This window comes from Pseudochaenichthys georgianus, unplaced genomic scaffold (assembly GCF_902827115.2).
Source record: "Pseudochaenichthys georgianus unplaced genomic scaffold, fPseGeo1.2 scaffold_987_arrow_ctg1, whole genome shotgun sequence".
NCBI classification, from domain to species: Eukaryota; Metazoa; Chordata; class Actinopteri; order Perciformes; family Channichthyidae; genus Pseudochaenichthys; species Pseudochaenichthys georgianus.
Genome location: NW_027263508.1, coordinates 20,714 through 40,713, shown reverse-complemented (window position 1 = coordinate 40,713; position 20,000 = coordinate 20,714). Strand labels below are relative to the sequence as shown.

The 20,000-nt window shown below is 42.2% G+C and overlaps 1 protein-coding gene across 1 annotated transcript in view; it reads left to right on the top strand.

Annotated features, from left to right (window-relative positions):
* The window catches only part of baiap2l2b (BAR/IMD domain containing adaptor protein 2 like 2b), a 36,484-nt gene that overhangs the window by 831 nt on the left and 15,653 nt on the right, over positions 1-20,000 (top strand). Inside the window, exons 3-8 of the mRNA XM_034080279.2 lie at positions 4,135-4,196; positions 4,782-4,853; positions 5,562-5,651; positions 5,902-6,033; positions 13,920-14,024; positions 16,797-16,899. Coding sequence (XP_033936170.2) covers positions 4,135-4,196; positions 4,782-4,853; positions 5,562-5,651; positions 5,902-6,033; positions 13,920-14,024; positions 16,797-16,899 — 564 coding nt within the window. The remainder of the gene's footprint in view (positions 1-4,134; positions 4,197-4,781; positions 4,854-5,561; positions 5,652-5,901; positions 6,034-13,919; positions 14,025-16,796; positions 16,900-20,000) is intronic.

Genomic DNA, 20,000 nt, shown 5'->3' with positions numbered 1-20,000 from the left:
GTGTGTGTGTGTGTGTGTGTGTGTGTGTGTGTGTGTGTGTATCTGTGTGTGTGTGTGTGTGTGTGTGTGTGTGTGTGTGTGTGTGTGTGTGTGTGTGTGTGTGTGTGTGTGTGTGTGTGTGTGTGTGTGTGTGTGTGTGTGTGTGTGTATTTGTCTCTGTGTGTGTGTCATGCATGCATGAGTGTGTATGTTCCACTCGCTTCACTTTCACTCTGACCCTGTCGATATGTGTGATAGCATTGTTAGCATTGTGCTAATGTGTTCCCCATTGACAATGAATGGGCTCCAGCGTCAGTGCTAGCACCCAGTTGGATAACAGAGCTGAAAGAGTGACGGCTCTGAATTATAGACGAGGCTCTTTCAGCTGCAGATCATTATCTGGACCAGAGCAGCTTCACAACATGGCAGCATTGTGTTAGTCATATATTACATTACTGATATTCCTAACTAAATATGTTGTGACTGTATTTTGTAATTCAACATGTACATTTTCAACTTTTTTTGAATGCTATTTTATTTCTATTAAGATTTTTACATTTTGGAGCGTTTATTTCTAGTCTTTTAATGTGTATTGTACAATGCCTTGTCTTTTTATGCTGCTGCAAATATTTCCCAAATTCTGATCGATAAAGTATTTCTAATCTTATTTTATCTTATCTGATCTAATCTTATCTAATCTTATTTTATCTTATTTTATATAATCTTATTTTATCTTATCTAATCTAAACTTACCTTTTTTTTATCTTATCTTCAACCCGGTATCACTGCAAGACGTGGACATGTGACAATTTACCATGCTGGGAGACGTGAAGATGTCAAGATTTCGTCCCTTCAAAGGTGACAGTTACACGGTATTGTTAACATGACCCAACCAGTGGAGAAATACCCGGAAATGCCAAGCAAACGCTTGTGAATATTAATATAATAGTGATTTATTTTTTAATAGTCACACTCGATTACGCCGATTGACTTGTTGCCCCAGCTGGTCGACACCTCTTTTAGCAGAAACAAAGGCTACATTAATGTATTAAATCGATGTTAATCCATGTGTGTGAATGTGGAATTAACGGACGTGACGTTGTGCGATTGCGTTGCCAGGCAACAGCTTCGGTTCATGTTAATTTGCAAACTATTCAACTAGAACCGTAGTTATATTTAAAAATATTTTAGAAGGCCTCACAACATACTTTAATTTAAATTAAAATTGAAATGTGAAGGAATGTGTGTATAACAAAATACATCCGTCATAAACAATACCGGAAACAGACGTAGGCAAGAGCCTCAGCTCGGTGATTGGATGGTTTAGCCGCAATGCACGTTGGGAAATGGTGTTTATGCGATGTGAAATCTGAAAACATGTTTTAAAAATAATACTTTATTCCGAGTGTGCTTGCTTTTCTCTTTGAAGGTCATCACATAACGGCATTGAAATACACGGTTCGGCTGCATTAAATATTACATATCTGCCGTAGTTCTCTATTTATAGAGCCCTGGTGAGAAGACTTCTAGACAAACAAGAAGAACTGCCGCCAAAACTGAAAACGTGACGTGGATCATAAATATATCAGCAATTAAACAACATCTTACATTTATTTTCACACCATACGTCTCCTTGCAGTATCAACACTAATTCGGCTGACTTTTATATTTGATCCAATTGGTAGACAGGCTGTATTTACACCATAACGGTGCACAGCTGATATAAAGGGACACCTAGTGGTTAAAGCACGTTATTGCATTTTATTATTATTATTAACTAACAGAATAAGAGACCTGACAGGTGATGGTCAGACCTTGACCTGGCTGCACAGTCACAGTGGCTGGCTGTGTCAACTGTTCACACTTCACACCTGTACAAATAAAGCAGCAGCAGAGCTACAGCGAACATGATGATGATGATGATGATGATGATGATGATGATGATGATGATGATGATGATGATGATGATGATGATGATGATGATGATGATGATGATGATGATGATGATGATGATGATGATGATGATGATGAGAAGACGTGAGCTCCTGATCCCCTTTAATCTCCACTGATAGTCTCATGTGAAGGCCTTATAACTGTATCACAATGGAGATTACTGAGTTTGCATAGAACCAAACACATTGCATATGAATATGAGTCGGACTGGATATAGAACATGGAGCTTGTTATTGTTACTATTACAAGAATACAATCACCTCAGTGTTTAAAGAGTCTAGAATCAACTTTGTATACTTTATTTTTGCAAAAACAGATAATTAACATCTGGGGCTCTTTTAATGTCCTTTTTGATTATTGTTACACCAGGTCTTGTCAAAACCTTTATTCCATATTCAATATCCATTACTAAACAAAACAGCACACCTGAAATATATATTTAAATACTTTATTAAGGGTAGTGAATACATTTTTTCTGTATGTTTTTCAATCAGTGTTATAAGTGTCATAGACAGTGTTACATTGCTATTATTATCCTTAACATATATGTAAAACAAAACCACTTAAGATCTTTTTATTTGAGTGGTTTACTAATGACATTTAATTCTGTTTTTGCTATTGATGGTTTCATTTTTGTGAAAAATAATACAATTAAAAAACGTGCTTTAAACACTAAGTGTCCCTTTCTATCAGCTGTGCACCGTTATGGTGTAAATACAGCCTGTCTACCAATTGGAAAAATAAAAGTCAGCCGAATTAGTATTGATACTGCAAAGAGACGTATGGTATGAAAAGAAATGTAAGATGTTGTTTAATTGCTGATATATTTATGATCCACGTCACGTTTTCAGTTTTGGCGGCAGTTTCTCATGTTTGTCTAGAAGTCTTCTCATCAGGGCTCTATAAATAGAGAACTACGGCAGATATGTAATATTTACTGCAGCCGAACCGTGTATTACAATGCCGTTATGTGATGACCTTCAAAGAGAAAAGCAAGCACACTCGGAATAAAGTATTATTTTTAAAAAATGTTTTCAGATTTCACATCGCATAAACACCATTTCCCAACGTGCATTGCGGCTAAACCATCCAATCACCGAGCTGAGGATCTTGCCTACGTCTGTTTCCGGTATTGTTTATGACGGATGTATTTTGTTATACACACATTCCTTCACATTTCAATTTAAATTTGCATTAAAGTATTTCGTGAGGCCTTCTAAAATGTTTTAAAAATAACTACGGTTCTAGTTAAATAGTTTGTAAATCAACATGAACCGAAGCTGTTGCCTGGCAACGCAATCGCACAACGTCACGTCCGTTAATTCCACATCCACACGCATGGATTAACATCGATGTAATACATTAATGTAGCCTTTGTTTCTGCTAAAAGAGGTGTTGACCAGCTGGCAACAAGAACATCGGCGAAATCGAGTGTGACCATTACAAAATAAATCATTATTATATTAATATTGACAATAACAACCGACCGTCGGGGAGCATTTGCTTGGCATTTCCAGGTATTTCTCCACTGGTTGGGCCATGTTAACAATACCGTGTAACTGTCACCTTTGAAGGGACGAAATGTTGACATCTTCACATCTCCCAGCATGGTAAATCGCCACATGTCTTGCCCTGATACCAGGTTTTAATTGTTTATAATGGGACACAGGGTTCGGTCCGGATTGATTTGCAGTTTTACAGACCTTGGTCCGGAGTTTGAGAAGCCCTGTATTATATCATCACAGTCATTAGCTCTTCTTTTACCAAAGTTAATTGTGCTATGACTCATGTTATCCATTCAACAATAACTATGTGTTCACTAGGGAAGAGGGTTAGGGCCACATGTGAATTTTGTTTATAGATTAAATGAAAATATCAAGAAAAAAAGGATAAAATTACTTTTTTCTTTCGAAATTCTTTGTATGAATTCTGACTTTAATCTCATCAAACACACAAAAAACACACACAAAAAGATGATTTGTTCTTAGAATTCGGACTTTTTAAGTGATTTACAGAAAATAATAATAATAATAATAATTATTATTATTATTATTATTTTAAAATATAAAAAATTCAAAAAAAGAAAATTCCTAGAAAAAAAGTCAGTAAATTCAGTTTTTCTTTTTTATTAATTTTTCTTTGAAATGTCCCTTTTTTCTAGGAATTTATTTTTTCTGAGTGAAGTGTGTTCCTTTCCAACAGGAGATGTGCTGATCCAGGTGTCGGAGACTCAGAGGAGGCTCACTGCAGAGATGGAGGGAGTGGTCAGCTGAGAAACACTTAGATAGATAGATAGATAGATAGATGGATAAATAGATACATTATTTTGTTACAGAAGAAGCATCAGTGTGTTCAGAAATAAAATAAAAAATACTTAAAAAGTGGAACAGAGAATGAACAACTAAGTACAAATAAAATGAAAAATATGATATCAAATATAAACAATATTAAAATGTGTGATATTTAAAATGTTTTAAAAAAGTAAAAAATACTTAGTTAGTTAGTAGCAGGAATATATGTTTACATTACAGGAGCATAGAGATAGGTTTTGGTTAAACATGTTACTCGTTACTTTTCCTTTTGGATGACCTTAATACTCCAAAATGATCCTCCAGAACACCTCCATTATGTAATGTGTGGATCATCCCACTTACACAAGTTAAGCACATGTTGGTGATGAGGTTATTAAATACATTGTGTGATCTTTATTGAAAACTTTAGGAAGATGAGATCCTGCTTGTTTCAAATTCCCAGGGTCATTTTCAACTCTTGACTTCTTAGATTCAGTCCAGGTAAACAATGTTTTATAATAAGGACTTTATCTCAGATTCTCTGTTCCTCTGCTTCAGTTCCGATGGTTTCAGGTGGAGGTGCTGCAGGCCATGGAGAAGAACGTCAAGCTGGATGAAGAGTACATCAATGTGAGATGAAAAAAGGGAAATCACATGCTTTTACACAATGTATACCGCTCTGAGTGTAGGAAACTAAGTACACTTATAGTATTTCCATTTTCTCATACTTTGTACTTCTACTCCACTACAGTTCAGAGGTAAATATTGTACTTATACTCCATTCAATTTAGTTTGAGCTCTGCAGAGAGGACAGTATCTGTTAAAGCTTCCTGATGAGGGAAATGCTGCTATTATTTTGAGTCATGAAGCTTTTTAAAAGGTTTGGACCTCTCCAAAACATTTAGACCATTTGTTGAATCTGTAGGTACACACAAGCAAACACATGGATACTGTACAGCTGATTACAGAGGTGTAAAGTAACTAAGTACATTTACTCAAGTACTTAATTACAATTTTGAGGTACTTGTACTTTAGAGTATTTCCATGTGATGCTACTGTAACTACTCCACTACAGCTCAGAGGTACATGGTGTACTTTTACTCCATTACATGTATTTAATCCTTTTAGTGACTTTACAGATCTGGATGAATGATGTGAAATATAATCAAGTGTTGAATCAGACTTTAGTTCCACCTGGAGTAAATCCACCAGCTACCCTGCAGTCTACAAAGTCATTCAAGCTAGCTGCACCTTTACCAGCTTTGAGAACACTTTCATGATCAATCATTATAAAACATATCAAATATATTATTCTATAAGCTTTTCCTCGTCCTGCAGGGCAGCCGCAGGGTTTACGAGCTGGAGGTGAGGAACCAGGCCGAGAGTCTGGAGAAACAACTGAGGAGAGGAGTGTACAGAGACTCCCTGGTACACACACGCATGCGCACACACACACACACACACACACACACACACACACACACACACACACACACACACACAATGTTGGATAATTTTACATTTTTGTACCTTAAACTTTAAACTTTAGAGATGCATTATTTGTGTGTGTGTGTGTGTGTGTGTGTGTGTGTGTGTGTGTGTGTGTGTGTGTGTGTGTGTGTGTGTGTGTGTGTGTGTGTGTGTGTGTGTGTGTGTGTGTGTGTGTGTGTGTGTGCAGGAGAACAGTGAGTACATGCTGTACCTGCGTCAGAGTCAGCAGGAGATCCTGAAGGAGGAGGAGAGGAGGTATCGCTTCCTGGCTGAGAAACACTGCGGACTCACACAGTCCCTGCTGTTCCTCATCAACAAGGTGCACACACACACACACACACACACACACACACACACACACACACACACACACACACACACACACACACACACACACACACACACACACACTAACTTCAACGAATATCAAAATATTGCATATTGCTTCCTGCACTGAAAAAAAAGGCTGTTGGATTCACATGATGTTAACATGGACATCGGTTGCACATATTAAAAATATGTGTACTCTAAACTATTCCATGATGTTAAAGACACACAACTATGTTTTGTCAAAGAAACATGACATTGTTATGTTCATTTGAATATTTCCTTTAATATAGGTATATTCATTTACCCTTTGTAATGTTCATTTTAGGCTTTTAAATGCTCAGTATATTTCACTTGTACCTGTTAAAGCAACATGATTTCTTTATTTAAGCTTCACTGTGAAAAGTCTGTTGGACTTACGTAATAAAAAACATGGACATCGGTTGCACATATTAAAAACATGTGTACTTGTGGCGAAGGTGGCTTCGTCACTATGGACTGACGGCTTCAGGCCGGGTGATATGGCACTTTGTTAGCGTGATTGCACAGTATAGGTTGTCTGTGGCTGATTATTGTGTGCACCTGGTGTCCTGTGGTGTCTCCTCCCCCTCACCTGTGTCTTGTTGTGCTGATTGGAGGGTGGGTATTTAGTCTCTGTTGCCCTGTCTGTTGAGAGGGCTGGGCAGCCTGAGTGTGTGTGTGAGATCCTTGTGGCTGCAGGATGGGGGGTGAAAGGAGAACCGCAGATTGAGGCGGTGAACTTTGTGCCCATGTTTTTAATAAATGCCCACGCCGGGTTATATTTTTGGATGTTCTGCCTCTGCCTCCTTGCTTGGTCTGGGCAGCTCAATTGTCAGCTTCACAATTGGTGTCAGAAGTGGGATTTGACCAAGTGAGGAGGTGAAAATTGTGAGAGGGAAGAGGAGGGACCAAGGAGAGGAACCACGGCTGGGGGTGGCTGTGCCTGGAACGGACCAGGGGGCCACGGCTGTTGGGGCAGCAGGAGACGAGAGACGAGCAGCAGGACACGAGAGACCAGCAGGAGGAGCAGCGTTTGCGGGTCGAGGAGGCGGACCCGGACCCACGAGACTGTACAGACCCTGTGCTTCCGGGGGAGAGGGGGAAGGAAATGTGGCGAAGGTGGCTTCGTCACTATGGACTGACGGCTTCAGGCCGGGTGATATGGCACTTTGTTAGCGTGATTGCACAGTATAGGTTGTCTGTGGCTGATTATTGTGTGCACCTGGTGTCCTGTGTTGTCTCCTCCCCCCTCACCTGTGTCTTGTTGTGCTGATTGGAGGGTGGGTATTTAGTCTCTGTTGCCCTGTCTGTTGAGAGGGCTGGGCAGCCTGAGTGTGTGTGTGAGATCCTTGTGGCTGCAGGATGGGGGGTGAAAGGAGAACCGCAGATTGAGGCGGTGAACTTTGTGCCCATGTTTTTAATAAATGCCCACGCCGGGTTATATTTTTGGATGTTCTGCCTCTGCCTCCTTGCTTGGTCTGGGCAGCTCAATTGTCAGCTTCACAATTGGTGTCAGAAGTGGGATTTGACCAAGTGAGGAGGTGAAAATTGCGAGAGGGAAGAGGAGGGACCAAGGAGAGGAACCACGGCTGGGGGTGGCTGTGCCTGGAACGGACCAGGGGGCCACGGCTGTTGGGGCAGCAGGAGACGAGAGACGAGCAGCAGGACACGAGAGACCAGCAGGAGGAGCAGCGTTTGCGGGTCGAGGAGGCGGACCCGGACCCACGAGACTGTACAGACCCTGTGCTTCCGGGGGAGAGGGGGAAGGAAATGTGGCGAAGGTGGCTTTGTCACTATGGACTGACGGCTTCAGGCCGGGTGATATGGCACTTTGTTAGCGTGATTGCACAGTATAGGTTGTCTGTGGCTGATTATTGTGTGCACCTGGTGTCCTGTGTTGTCTCCTCCCCCCTCACCTGTGTCTTGTTGTGATTATTGGAGGGTGGGTATTTAGGCTCTGTTGCCCTGTCTGTTGAGAGGGCTGGGTGTGTGTGTGAGATCCTTGTGGCTGCAGGATGGGTGAAAGGAGAACCGCAGATTGAGGCGGTGAACTTTGTGCCCATGTTTTTAATAAATGCCCACACCGGGTTATATTTTTGGACGTTCTGCCTCTGCCTCCTTGCTTGGTCTGGGCCGCTCAATTGTCAGCTTCACAGTACTCAACTATTCCATTATGTTAAAGACACACAACTATGTTATGTCAAAGAAACATGACATTTTAATGTTCATTTTAGGCTTTCAATATACTCAGTATATGTCATTTGTACCTGTTAAAGCCACATGAATGTTTTGTTTAAACTACATGCTATAGTTTTCTGTTTAATCTACCTAGTGCTCAAGGGGTACATACGATTATTTATTTCATGAGAATAGATGCATGTCGTACATTCTTCAACAGGATCCATCCTAATCTCTATCTACCGCATTTATCATAACATTTTAAAACAAATAGTCAATAAAGACAAACACATTTCTTTGAACAACATTCATGAATTTGTTTCAAAAAATAAAACAATATTAACAACCACCACACATCCAGGTGAGCTTTTGGTTTTTCCATAATGCAGCCCCAGGATAATTAACAAATACATTGAAAATAAAGAAACAAAATAAATAGAAAATGTTTGTGATGCATGAACATATACATTATTGTGTTCGCACACAGCAAGGAAGCTTAAAGGAAACTATTCTCCCGACCAAAATAAAGGTGTATTGGGCCAAATGGCAAAGAAAGGCTTATTTTTGTAACTCATTTATAGTAAACAATTAACAGAAAATGTCAAAGACGAAAAAAATAAATGTTCTCGCAAATCCATTATTTAAATAGTAACCTGCTAATATGAAAGGGCACTTTAATGCAGGACAGCAATGGCATTGCTTTGGAAAGACACATGAAAGTTTAATAATGGCCTGGTTTCTCACCACATATGCACTAAAGAAAGTATTACAAATAAAAACAAGAACTGACATTTTGAAGTAGCGCAATTAGATCAAGACAATTCTGCAAATCTCACATCGCACTTTGATGCAAGTGGTACATTCTGAAACACATGGAAAAGCAGACATTTCTGAAACATGCAAATCAAGCAAAAAGCATGGGCAAAGGAAGTGCACGACGTTGTATCGATGAAAGTCCAGTATGAATGCTGTAAAACTGCACAATGGTCATGGCAACAGCTCACTCAAATAGTTGTTTTGTAAACGCTTGGGCTTTCTTGGAGAGTATGTTGCTGTCTAGCCCCATTAACATTTGCTGGAGCACTTCCAATGTGCACTTCAGTTTAGGGGGGTAGTTCAGGTTCATTGCATACATGAGTCCAAACAGCATGATAGCAGCTAATTGCTAACTAATGCTAATTGGGACGGGTGGCGCAGTGGTCTGTGCATCCGATCATCAGATCAAGGGGGAGTGCTGGGGAACTCCAGTTCGAAACCCGCTCCTGCCGCCACTGCGTCAGGCCGTTGTGTCCTTGGGCAAGACACTTCACCCGGATTTGCTCCTGTGGGTATTGTCCACAGTACATGTATGATATCAATGTGTACTTGTAAAAGCGCCTCGATGACCTCGAGGCGTGAAGATGGACGGTGTGGCGCAGTGCGCTGTGCAATGATCATCAGATCAAGGGGTGAAACCCGCCGCTGCTGCGTCTGTAAAGCCGGTGGGTCCTTGGGCAAGACACTTCACCTGAACTTGCTCCTGTGGGTATTGTCCACAGTTTCTGACCATTGCATGTATGATGTGCAATGTGTGTATATGTAAAGCGCTTTGAGTCATTGATAATGCGCTATAATAAATGTAAGGAATTATTATTATTAATGTAATGTTGTCCACATCAGTTAGTACCTGTTGGCCTTCCAGGACAATCTGTCCTCTGGTCTCATCAGTCCCCTGGTCTCATCTGTCCTCTGGTCTCATCAGTCCTCTGGTCTCATCAGTCACCTGGTCTCATCTGTCCTCTGGTCTCACCTGTCCTCTGGTCTCACCAGTCCTCTGGTCTCATCTGTCCTCTGGTCTCATCAGTCCTCTGGTCTCATCAGTCCCCTGGTCTCATCTGTCCTCTGGTCTCATCAGTCCTCTGGTCTCATCAGTCACCTGGTCTCATCTGTCCTCTGGTCTCACCTGTCCTCTGGTCTCACCAGTCCTCTGGTCTCATCTGTCCTCTGGTCTCATCAGTCCTCTGGTCTCATCTGTCCTCTGGTCTCATCAGTCCTCTGGTCTCATCTGTCCTCTGGTCTCATGGTGGAATTGTGTTTGACAACATAAAGTCCCACTGTAATCCCCTGAATGGACCGCAGAATGACGTCTTCATCTTCTGCCTGCAGAGCGCACAGTCACAAAGGGAACAGAGTGAGATCTAACAAATCAATACATATATCAATACATATATATATATACCCATAAGTCCCTGTGTTTAACAAGTACATTTGGTCAGATGTCTGTACTTTTAAGCCTCCTTGTTATCTGATATACTCCTGTCTGACCTGATAACAAATGTTTCATTTCCTGTATCCGTTTTAAATTAAAAGCCCTCTAGCTGTTCAGTGTAGTCTGGCTATTAAACAAAAAACAGGGATGTTCACATACTTTTGGTTATATGCTATGTGGTGTTTCAATAAATACATATTTTAAAGCCCAACAAAAAAATCAAAAGGTCAAATATTACTTCTACTGACCACAAACCTCTCAGCAGATCTTCTGGGTCCTCATTGAGGTGCACACACAGAGGTACACACACATTGGTACACACACAGAGGTACACACACAGAGGTACACACACAGAGGTGCACACATAGCCCCTTGAGAAGACATTCCCGCCGTAAATTGACATCATCAACCTAAGTGAAGGGGAATAAGAAAATAAAGAATCTATTTTGCTCAATGAAATGTGTACACTATTGACTCGATGTATCATGTCTAGGGATGTCCCGATCACCTTTTTTTGCTCCCGATCCGATTCCGATCATTTGATTTTGACAATCTACCGATACCGATGTTTCCCGATCCGATCTTTATGCAATGCATTAAGAGAAAAAAAAGGTAACAGATAACGGCTGGTCATCCAATGCGATGAATTCAGCTATCTTGGCTGTTATTTGTTTGGCCTTTTCACTGTTCTGGGGCCGTTTCTCTTTCCTTTTAAAAGTCTCTGAAAGTGTCGGTTGTTTCAGTGCCGTTACCTGAGTGGCCACTGTGTACTCGTCGTGTTGTTGTTGGTGTTTGTTTCTCAGGTAGCGTATTAGATTGGTCGTGTTGAACGTAGCTCTGTTGTTTCCACTACGCGGAACCTCTGCCTTGCAAACATTGCATCTGGCTGTTACACTGCCTTCGCTTTCAATTTTATAATACTTTCAAACTCCTGACATTTTCTCTGTCCAGACTCCCGAGTCACCAGCTAAACGTAGCCTCTCGTTAGCTTACTGCTACTATTAGACACTGCGCCCACTCTGTTGCCAGATTTCAGAGAAATAAGCAACCAGGTCTGAAAACAAGCCCAAAGGAAGCAACACATACATGATGTTGTGTACTTTTAAACCAAAACGAAGTCCTCAGGATGACTTTAAGACGTGAACATGGTCATTTTTGTTTTGTAACATTAAATAAAAGAAAGAAAAAAAAATTATAAAAAAAGAAAAAAAAAATCCCGAAAATCACGTGATCGGGGATCGGAGCCGATCACGTACGGTGTACAGAATATCAGTATGACAATACGACACCCTCTGTCCTCAGACCCTCTGTCCTTAGTTCCTCTGTCCTTAGACCCTCTGTCCTCAGGCCCTCTGTCCTCAGACCCTCTGTCCTTAGACCCTCACATCGTACAAGGAAAAACTTCTGGAGAAAACCCACAGTTTAAAGGGAACATGGGAGAAACCTCAGGGAGAGCAGCAGAGGAGGGATCCCTCTCCCAGGACGGACAGACGTGCAATAGATGCCGTGTGTAAATTGAAAGATAATACATTTGCAACATAGGTAGTCCAAATGTTTGGAAATGCATGTGTGTATAATAGGAATATGAATCCACGAGGATATCCATCCAGGACTCATGATCCAGGACCACAGCCACGACTCGCGATCCAGGGCTCACGATGCAGGACACAGGACCGCAGGATCATCCATGACTCCGGATCCCGGCGTATATAGACACCAAAAAGAAAGACATTTGGGGAAGCTGGGTTAATCGGAACATGAGTGTACACGGGTATAGACAGAGAGAAGGAAGAAGTAAGATGTCCCCCGACAAACTAAGCCTATATCAGCAAAACTAGGGGCTGAATCTAATCAGCCCTAACTATAAGCTTTATCAAAAAGGAAGGTCTTAAGCGCACTCTTAAAAACGGATAGGGTGTCTGCCGCCCGAACACAAACTGGAAGCTGATTCCACAAATGTGGAGCTTGATAAGAAAAGGCTCTGGCTCCAAGTACAATAACTTCAGTTTTGGTCGTGTTTAACATCAAAAAGTTTAAGGTCATCCAAGTTGTTTGCCGCAAGCTCATCCATCGGCTATGACTGCCCCTCCCCACTGAGCTCGGTTTAATGTGCATAACTTTGGGCAAGGTTCATAGTTTTAAATATTGTAAAGTGTAGAGCCGATGAATGGGAGTCGGAGGCGGCGTGTTGAGTATGACACTCCACACTTTATTTTCCATTAGTTTACAGAAAGTTAGGAACAACTTCATTACATGCTACTCCAGCTAGAATGATAACAAACCACAGGTGCGCTACCTAACAGGTCCGTGGAGCAACACTCTCTATAACACAGTGAATTATGTCCCGTAATGTTCCACCACAAAATCAAGCAACTGCCGGACTTACGCTCTACAAATAATCACACTATAAAAACACGCTAAACACAAGTCAATCAATATAAACTCACCTAATGATTTCCAGGGCTTTATCCTAGCTAACACCAGTGAGTGAGTGACTATGTTTACACATTGACAGCTGTATTTACGTTGCTCGTTGTAACGACAAATGTGAACTCAGCTTTTTGCAAACAATGCGTCTTGTGATAACCTGTAACTATGACGAACATTTGATGATATTAAATACGTTTTGATAACTTTTACCTTGTAGAGATCTCCTCGGAACAGAACCAGCTTACTCACCCCCCCTCCTCTTTCTTTAAAAAAGAAAAGCTTCATCATTTTCAAATAAAGATTTTTTGCAATTTGTCCTGCTTTTCATCTTGTCCATTAAAGTGCCATATTGTTCAAGTTCAATTACGAAACTATTAAAAGTAGGGTTTTGAGTCCGACCATTTTGATTTGTGAATAAAATATTTGTCAATAATAATTAGAAGCTGAGTAATCGGCTGCAGGACAAGCTGCTGCGTATGTGCTCAGTGGGCGGAGTTACAGAGATAAACATAACTTTTTTCTTATTTCTTAACATGATTGAGACTTATAGAACGTACACCCCTCAAGATTAAAATAATTCTACATGATTGATTGATGTTTCGATGAGAAACATGAATACATTCTGTCTCATATATTAACTGCATATTTGCAAATTGAACAACCCCACTTTCCCCCTTTTTTCAGTGTGCATCAAATGCACACTGAAGGCTCTTTGAGCACCTCTCAGTGATACTGCTGTTATGTTCAATGTTTCTTGATTGTTTCTCATGTGTCTTGATATTTGTCTGTTGATGTTACATGGAGCTGCTGTGATGCAAGTCACATTTCAGACCTCATCTGACCATTACAGTATTATTGTATGGTATGGCATAAGGCCCTTTGAGCTGCACATATATATATTTCCTTTTTGCTCATATAAAGTCAACGTCTCAGTGTGTTGTTCATTGTGTTGAGAGTCTGTTTCTTCCCAGCATGTAACACCGCTCTCCTCCGTGTTTCAGACCGGAGCGTCTCTGCAGCAGAAGGCTGACGGCTGGAAGGAGAAAGTGAACGAGTCCAAAGGCTCCAGACCTCGAACGCCCACCCATCCCGACCAGGACGCTCAGGTGCAGATGCCTCGCAATCAGTCAATACAAATATAACGTGTTACTCACCTTTCTCTCTGTTTCCTCACCTGTTACACACATATAACGTTTGATATTAACCTTTGTACTGCTGCGCGTGTATGTGTCTGTCTGTCTGTGTGTGTGTGCAGAGGCGCGGGAAGGTATTTTGAGTGGGGGTGCTGAGGTGCTGGACTCCAGTGAACACTATTACGGGCACTATAGTGCAAGCACAAAAGCGCGAGTACCAGGGGCTACAATGGAATGTTCTACTGCAACACTCCCCACACGCACACACACAGTACACCCGTGACTGAAGGCTCGATAATCAGCTCACGGCATATAGGCAGGGGTAAAGTGCTATTTTGTACGAGTGGGGAACGGACCTCACCAGGGGGTAATTTGTGACCAAACCGTTTGAGACCCACTGAGATAACTTAGACTAAAGTGAACTATTGTTGGAGCAGAGTGTGGTCTGACTCCCACCTCGGCTCCGCGGGTCCTTTGATGAGCTGGTCAGATTATAAAAGGAAGGAATTCAGAGCACCGGGTTAAACAATAATCTGTTTTAATGATAAAAGGTAATAATACAATACACTTTTAAAAGGGGTAGGCCCACCCCTGCTCTGGTCCTAATGCCGGGAGATCTCATCATCTTGACGGCAGGAGGAAAGAGAGGCCGGACACACAGACACAACAGGAGATATATAAGATTTCTCTTCTGGGCGAGCTAGCCAGTGAGTTGGCAGTTCTCCATTGGCCAGTTTCACTTCTGGGCGAGACCCTAGCCAATGAGTATTCCTTCTGTTTTGCCACCTCTCCTTACCGTGTGTGTGTCTCTCTGCCCTCAGGCAGTCCCCCAACAATGATTTGGAGTCATAACAGAACACAAACTCATTCTATAATGGCAATTTCCTTTCCTATGTCCTATATATTTTTGCCGTTACTTTCACGGAAGGGCTGAAGAGTGATCCAGACGCAGACACAAACAGATGAGTTTCCGGTCCTTTGTTGTAGTTTATAATGAGGCTTATTCAGCTTTACATACCAGGGTTAATTGTACAGTTATAATTGTTGTGATGAGCATCTGCCGGGCTGGTGGAATCGGTATGCTCTCTTCCTTCTGTGTCCCTCCCTCTCCTGTCACCTATGACCTCTTTATATACATACACCCGGTGCCGCTAAACCCCGGCACCCAGTGTTCATAAATAATATTGCACTATACATATAACTTAAATAAACTGACACACCAACAACACCCATAAAATGGCTCCTACACATTCCATAGACTTCCTTCTGCTCCCCCTCCCCCATCAGTTTAACCCACACAGTTCCACACACCCTTGGCATTTTTAAGATAAGTCTAAGATATAGTTGTTTATGGTTGACTAATACAAGCAATATATGTAAATTACTTTAATATCAATAATAACGAGGAAAACATTATCTCTGCTTTCAAGCAGTGAAATAGTAGAACTCTTACATAAACATATATAGAGAACACACACTCATTTCATTATGCAGCCCCCCGCTTAAATGTCACCTGCTTTCCTCTCTGAAAGCTATGCTTGGATAGGTTTTAACCGTCCTTTTCCCATGAGCTCCCCAGGATCAGTCAACCAAGAAAAGTTAACGGTTCACATACCCTCAGGCCCTATTTGAACTTCCCTCCACCCAAAGTCAGCCCACCCGGAACGAATACACCCATTGACAATTCAGGCCTCTTTTATGAGCCTTGCAGGAAATTAATCATTAACCTACAAGACTTCAACCGCACCATATCTGAGGAATATGTCTCTTGGAGTCCCCCTGTTAATTTAAAAAAACATTGATGATTAACAAAGAGACTCAGGGCCCCTCTTGATATCTGGAAACTGCAACAAGACTTTCTGCCATACAAATTTAACACACTTCTTATATATCAGGTGACATAATCTTCACTATCTAAACCCTCAAAGAGTCCTTTAGCTCACCTGAGTCTCTCAGTCGGAGAGGAGAGGACTCTCCTCCAGCTTTTTGTGGAACAAACAGCTCCTTATGTCTGTTAGTGCAGCTAGCTAACCAGATGCTAACAACACGGTCTCTCTCTCTCTCTCTCTCTCTCTCTCTCTCTCTCTCTCTCTCTCTCTCTCTCTCTCTCTCTCTCTCTCTCTCTCTCTCTCTCTCTCTCTCTCTCAGGCCAGAATATTATTTTACCAACAATGTGGAATGTATTGGCTACATATTACACAGATTATGCACAGCGGGAGCAGCAATAACCGTCAAATAATAATTCAGACAGGGGAGCTCCGCACCGCCTGCCTGCCGCTAGGGGGTGCTGCAGCGCCCCTTAGCACCCCCCTTCCCGCGCCTGTGTGTGTGTGTGTGTGTGTGTGTTGTTGTCGTGTGTGTGTGTGTGTGTGTGTGTGTGTCTGTCTGTCTGTCTGTCGTGTGTGTGTGTGTGTGTGTGTGTGTGTGTGTGTGTGTGTGTGTGTGTGTGTGTGTGTGTGTGTGTGTGTGTGTGTGTGTGTGTGTGTGTGTGTGTGTGTGTGTGGTTGTGTATGTGTGGTTGTGTATGTGTGGGTCTGTCTGATACCCATTAGCTTTTGATTTTTTTTTTTAAAGTGATAACACGAGATTGCAGACGTTTCTCAACCGGAAGCCATGATAGGTTTCTATGCATAACTTCAATATGAGTGCACTTCGAACAGTGGAGAGCTAGTCTGGCAGCCTTGTGTTGAGCTATTTGTAATTGCTGTATATGTGTTTTTGCTGCTGATGACCATGTGTGTGTAGCTGCGAGGCTCCGTCAGCTCTCTCCTCCAGACTGTATCCAGAGATGAGGACATGTCGTGGGCCCGCAGAGAGCAGCAGGCTCTGGGCAGAGTTCCCTCCAGAGGTGAGACCCTTCATGAGATAAAACCTGTTATATTAACTCTGTAATCCAGGGGTAACTAAGTGTATCTATACAAGTGCTTCTACTTTACTTAAAGGTCCCTTATTATACTGTTTTATTTATATTATAGGTCTCAGATATATCCAGAGCCTGTCTCTGATTGGCTGAAACACCAAACAGATCATTGCAGCATCCCATAATCCCTTCTGTTTCAGCCCTGTTTCCAAAGTGATGATTCTCTGTCTGTTACTTTAGATGAAAATAAGGAGCAACTCCCCACGTCCCTCTGAGAGACATTCGGTTACAAAGAACACAATAGGCGCGTTCACACCAAGTACTTTTGCCAGGAAAAGTCCCCGGAACTTTTATTTCCGGAACTATTTAGTAAAACGCATTCACACCGGAATAAATCGCAGAGGGAGGATTAGGCAAATGAAGCCGCTGACGTCACTTCTTCTTCTTCTTCTTCTTCTTCTTCTTCTTCTTCTTCTTCTTCTTCTTCTTCTTTCTTCTATTCTTCTTCTTCTTTCTTCTTCTTCTCTTCTTCTTCTCTTCTTCTTTCTTCTTTCTTCTTCTTTCTTTCTTTTCTTCTTCTTCTATCTTCTTCTCTTCTTCCTTCTTCTTCTTCTCTTCCTTTCTTTCTCTTATTTTTTGTGTGCATAATTAGTCTCTCTCCGTTGTGTGCTGGGCTAATGGCTAATATGCTAATGCAAGCAAATAAAATGGCACTTCCCAAACTTAGCAGAGTTTTACGGGCGTGGTTTGCAATTCCGCCAGCCAATCAGAAAATTGGAATACCTTTTTTCTCCCCCAGAAGTCCAACCCTCTCTAGCAGGAACTGAAAAGGGGTGAAAAGGTTCGCAAAAAAGTATTTTTGGTGTGAACGCAAAATCTCAAGAACTATCGGAACTAAAGTGGGAAAAGTACTCCGGTGTGAAAGCGCCTAATGGTGCTCTAAGAGGAGATTCGGGTGATAAGGTGTGGGGGGGGGTTACCTTGGTTGCTGATTGGCTAATGGTTACACAAGACAAAACATCGAAAATAAAGTGGACAAAATCTGATCAGCTCATTTTCAGACAGGTTTATATAGAAATGGATCAAAAAGTGAGAGAATCTTTGTTCCTGAAACTTTCAGAGTCTCTTTCCACAGAGGGGATACATGTTGATGTAGAAGAGACATGAAGAAGAGGGGACACATGTTGATGTGAGAAGAGACATGAGAAAGAGGGGACACATGTTGATGTAGAAGAGACATGAAGAAGAGGGGACACATGTTGATGTAGAAGAGACATGAGGAAGAGGGGACACATGTTGATGTAGAAGAGACATGAAGAAGAGGGGACACATGTTGATGAAGAAGAGACATGGAGAAGAGGGCACACATGTTGATGTAGAAGAGACATGAAGAAGAGGGGACACATGTTGATGTAGAAGAGACATGAGGAAGAGGGGACACATGTTGATGTAGAAGAGACATGAAGAAGAGGGGACACATGTTGATGTAGAAGAGACATGAGGAAGAGGGGACACATGTTGATGAAGAAGAGACATGAAGAAGAGGGGACACATGTTGATGTAGAAGAGACATGAAGAAGAGGGGACACATGTTGATGTAGAAGAGACATGAAGAAGAGGGGACACATGTTGATGTAGAAGAGACATGGAGAAGAGGGGACACATGTTGATGTAGAAGAGACATGGAGAAGAGGGGACACATGTTGATGTAGAAGAGACATGAAGAAGAGGGGACACATGTTGATGTAGAAGAGACATGAAGAAGAGGGGACACATGTTGATGTAGAAGAGACATGAAGAAGAGGGGACACATGTTGATGTAGAAGAGACATGAAGAAGAGGGGACACATGTTGATGTAGTAGAGACATGAAGAAGAGGGGACACATGTTGATGTAGAAGAGACATGGAGAAGAGGGGACACATGTTGATTTAGAAGAGACATGGAGAAGAGGGGACACTTGATGATGTCGAAGAGACATGGAGAAGAGGGGACACATGTTGATGTAGAAGAGACATGAAGAAGAGGGGACACATGTTGATGTAGAAGAGACATGAGGAAGAGGGGACACATGTTGATGAGACATTAAAAGTGGATTTTGCATAATAGGTGACCTTTAAATTATTCAATTTGATGCTACTTTATACTTTTAGTTATTTGGATTCATCTGACATCTTTAGTAACTTTGAAGAGTCAGATTGTAATGAGGCTAAATATAATCGTTATTATTCATCATGTGTTTTTATAAAGTGTTTTGACCACATGTGAGAATCACAAGCGACCCAGCTGTTTGTTTAGTTAAAAACAAGATCAACATCCTCATCCTCTCCCACTTGCCCCCCCCCCCCCCCCCCCAGCGCCCTCCCCCCTCCCTAGCAGCCGCTCTCGCTCCAGCTCAGTGGGGGAGTCTCTGGGTCTGGGAGGGGGGGGCAGAGCCATGAGGGCGCTGGTGTCTCACCCCTCCTCCTCAAACCCTAAGCTCCTCCCCTTCTGCAGGGGGGAGACCATCACTGTGCTAGTGTTGGAGCAAAGAAAACGGCTGGCTGTACGGGCGCTCTGACAACCTGAGGTGAGAGAGAGAGGGTGTGTGTGTGTGTGTGTGTGTGTGTGTGTGTGTGTGTGTGTGTGTGTGTGTGTGTGTGTGTGTGTGTGTGTGTGTGTGTGTGTGTGTGTGTGGTGTGTGTGTGTGTGTGTGGTGTGTGTGTGTGTGTGTGTGTGTGTGTGTGTGTGTGAGAGTGAGTGTCCTGTTTTCCTCACCTTTCACTCTGTATCCTCACCTGTTTCTTCACCTGTCTCTCTGTTTCTTCACCTGTCTCTCTCTGTTTCTCACCTGTTTCCTCTCCTGTTTCCTCTCCTGTTTCCTCTCCTGTCACTCGGTTTCCTCTCCTGTTTCCTCTCTTGTTTCCTCTCCTGTTTCCTCTTCTGTCCTCTCTTGTTTCCTCTCCTGTTTCCTCTCCTGTTTCCTCTCCTGTTTCCTCTCCTGTTTCCTCTCTGTTTCCTCTCCTGTCTATCTGGTTCTTACCTTTTTCCTCACCTGTGTCCTCTGTCCCTCAGGCAGGGCTGGTTTCCTGCTGCCTACGTTGCTCCTGT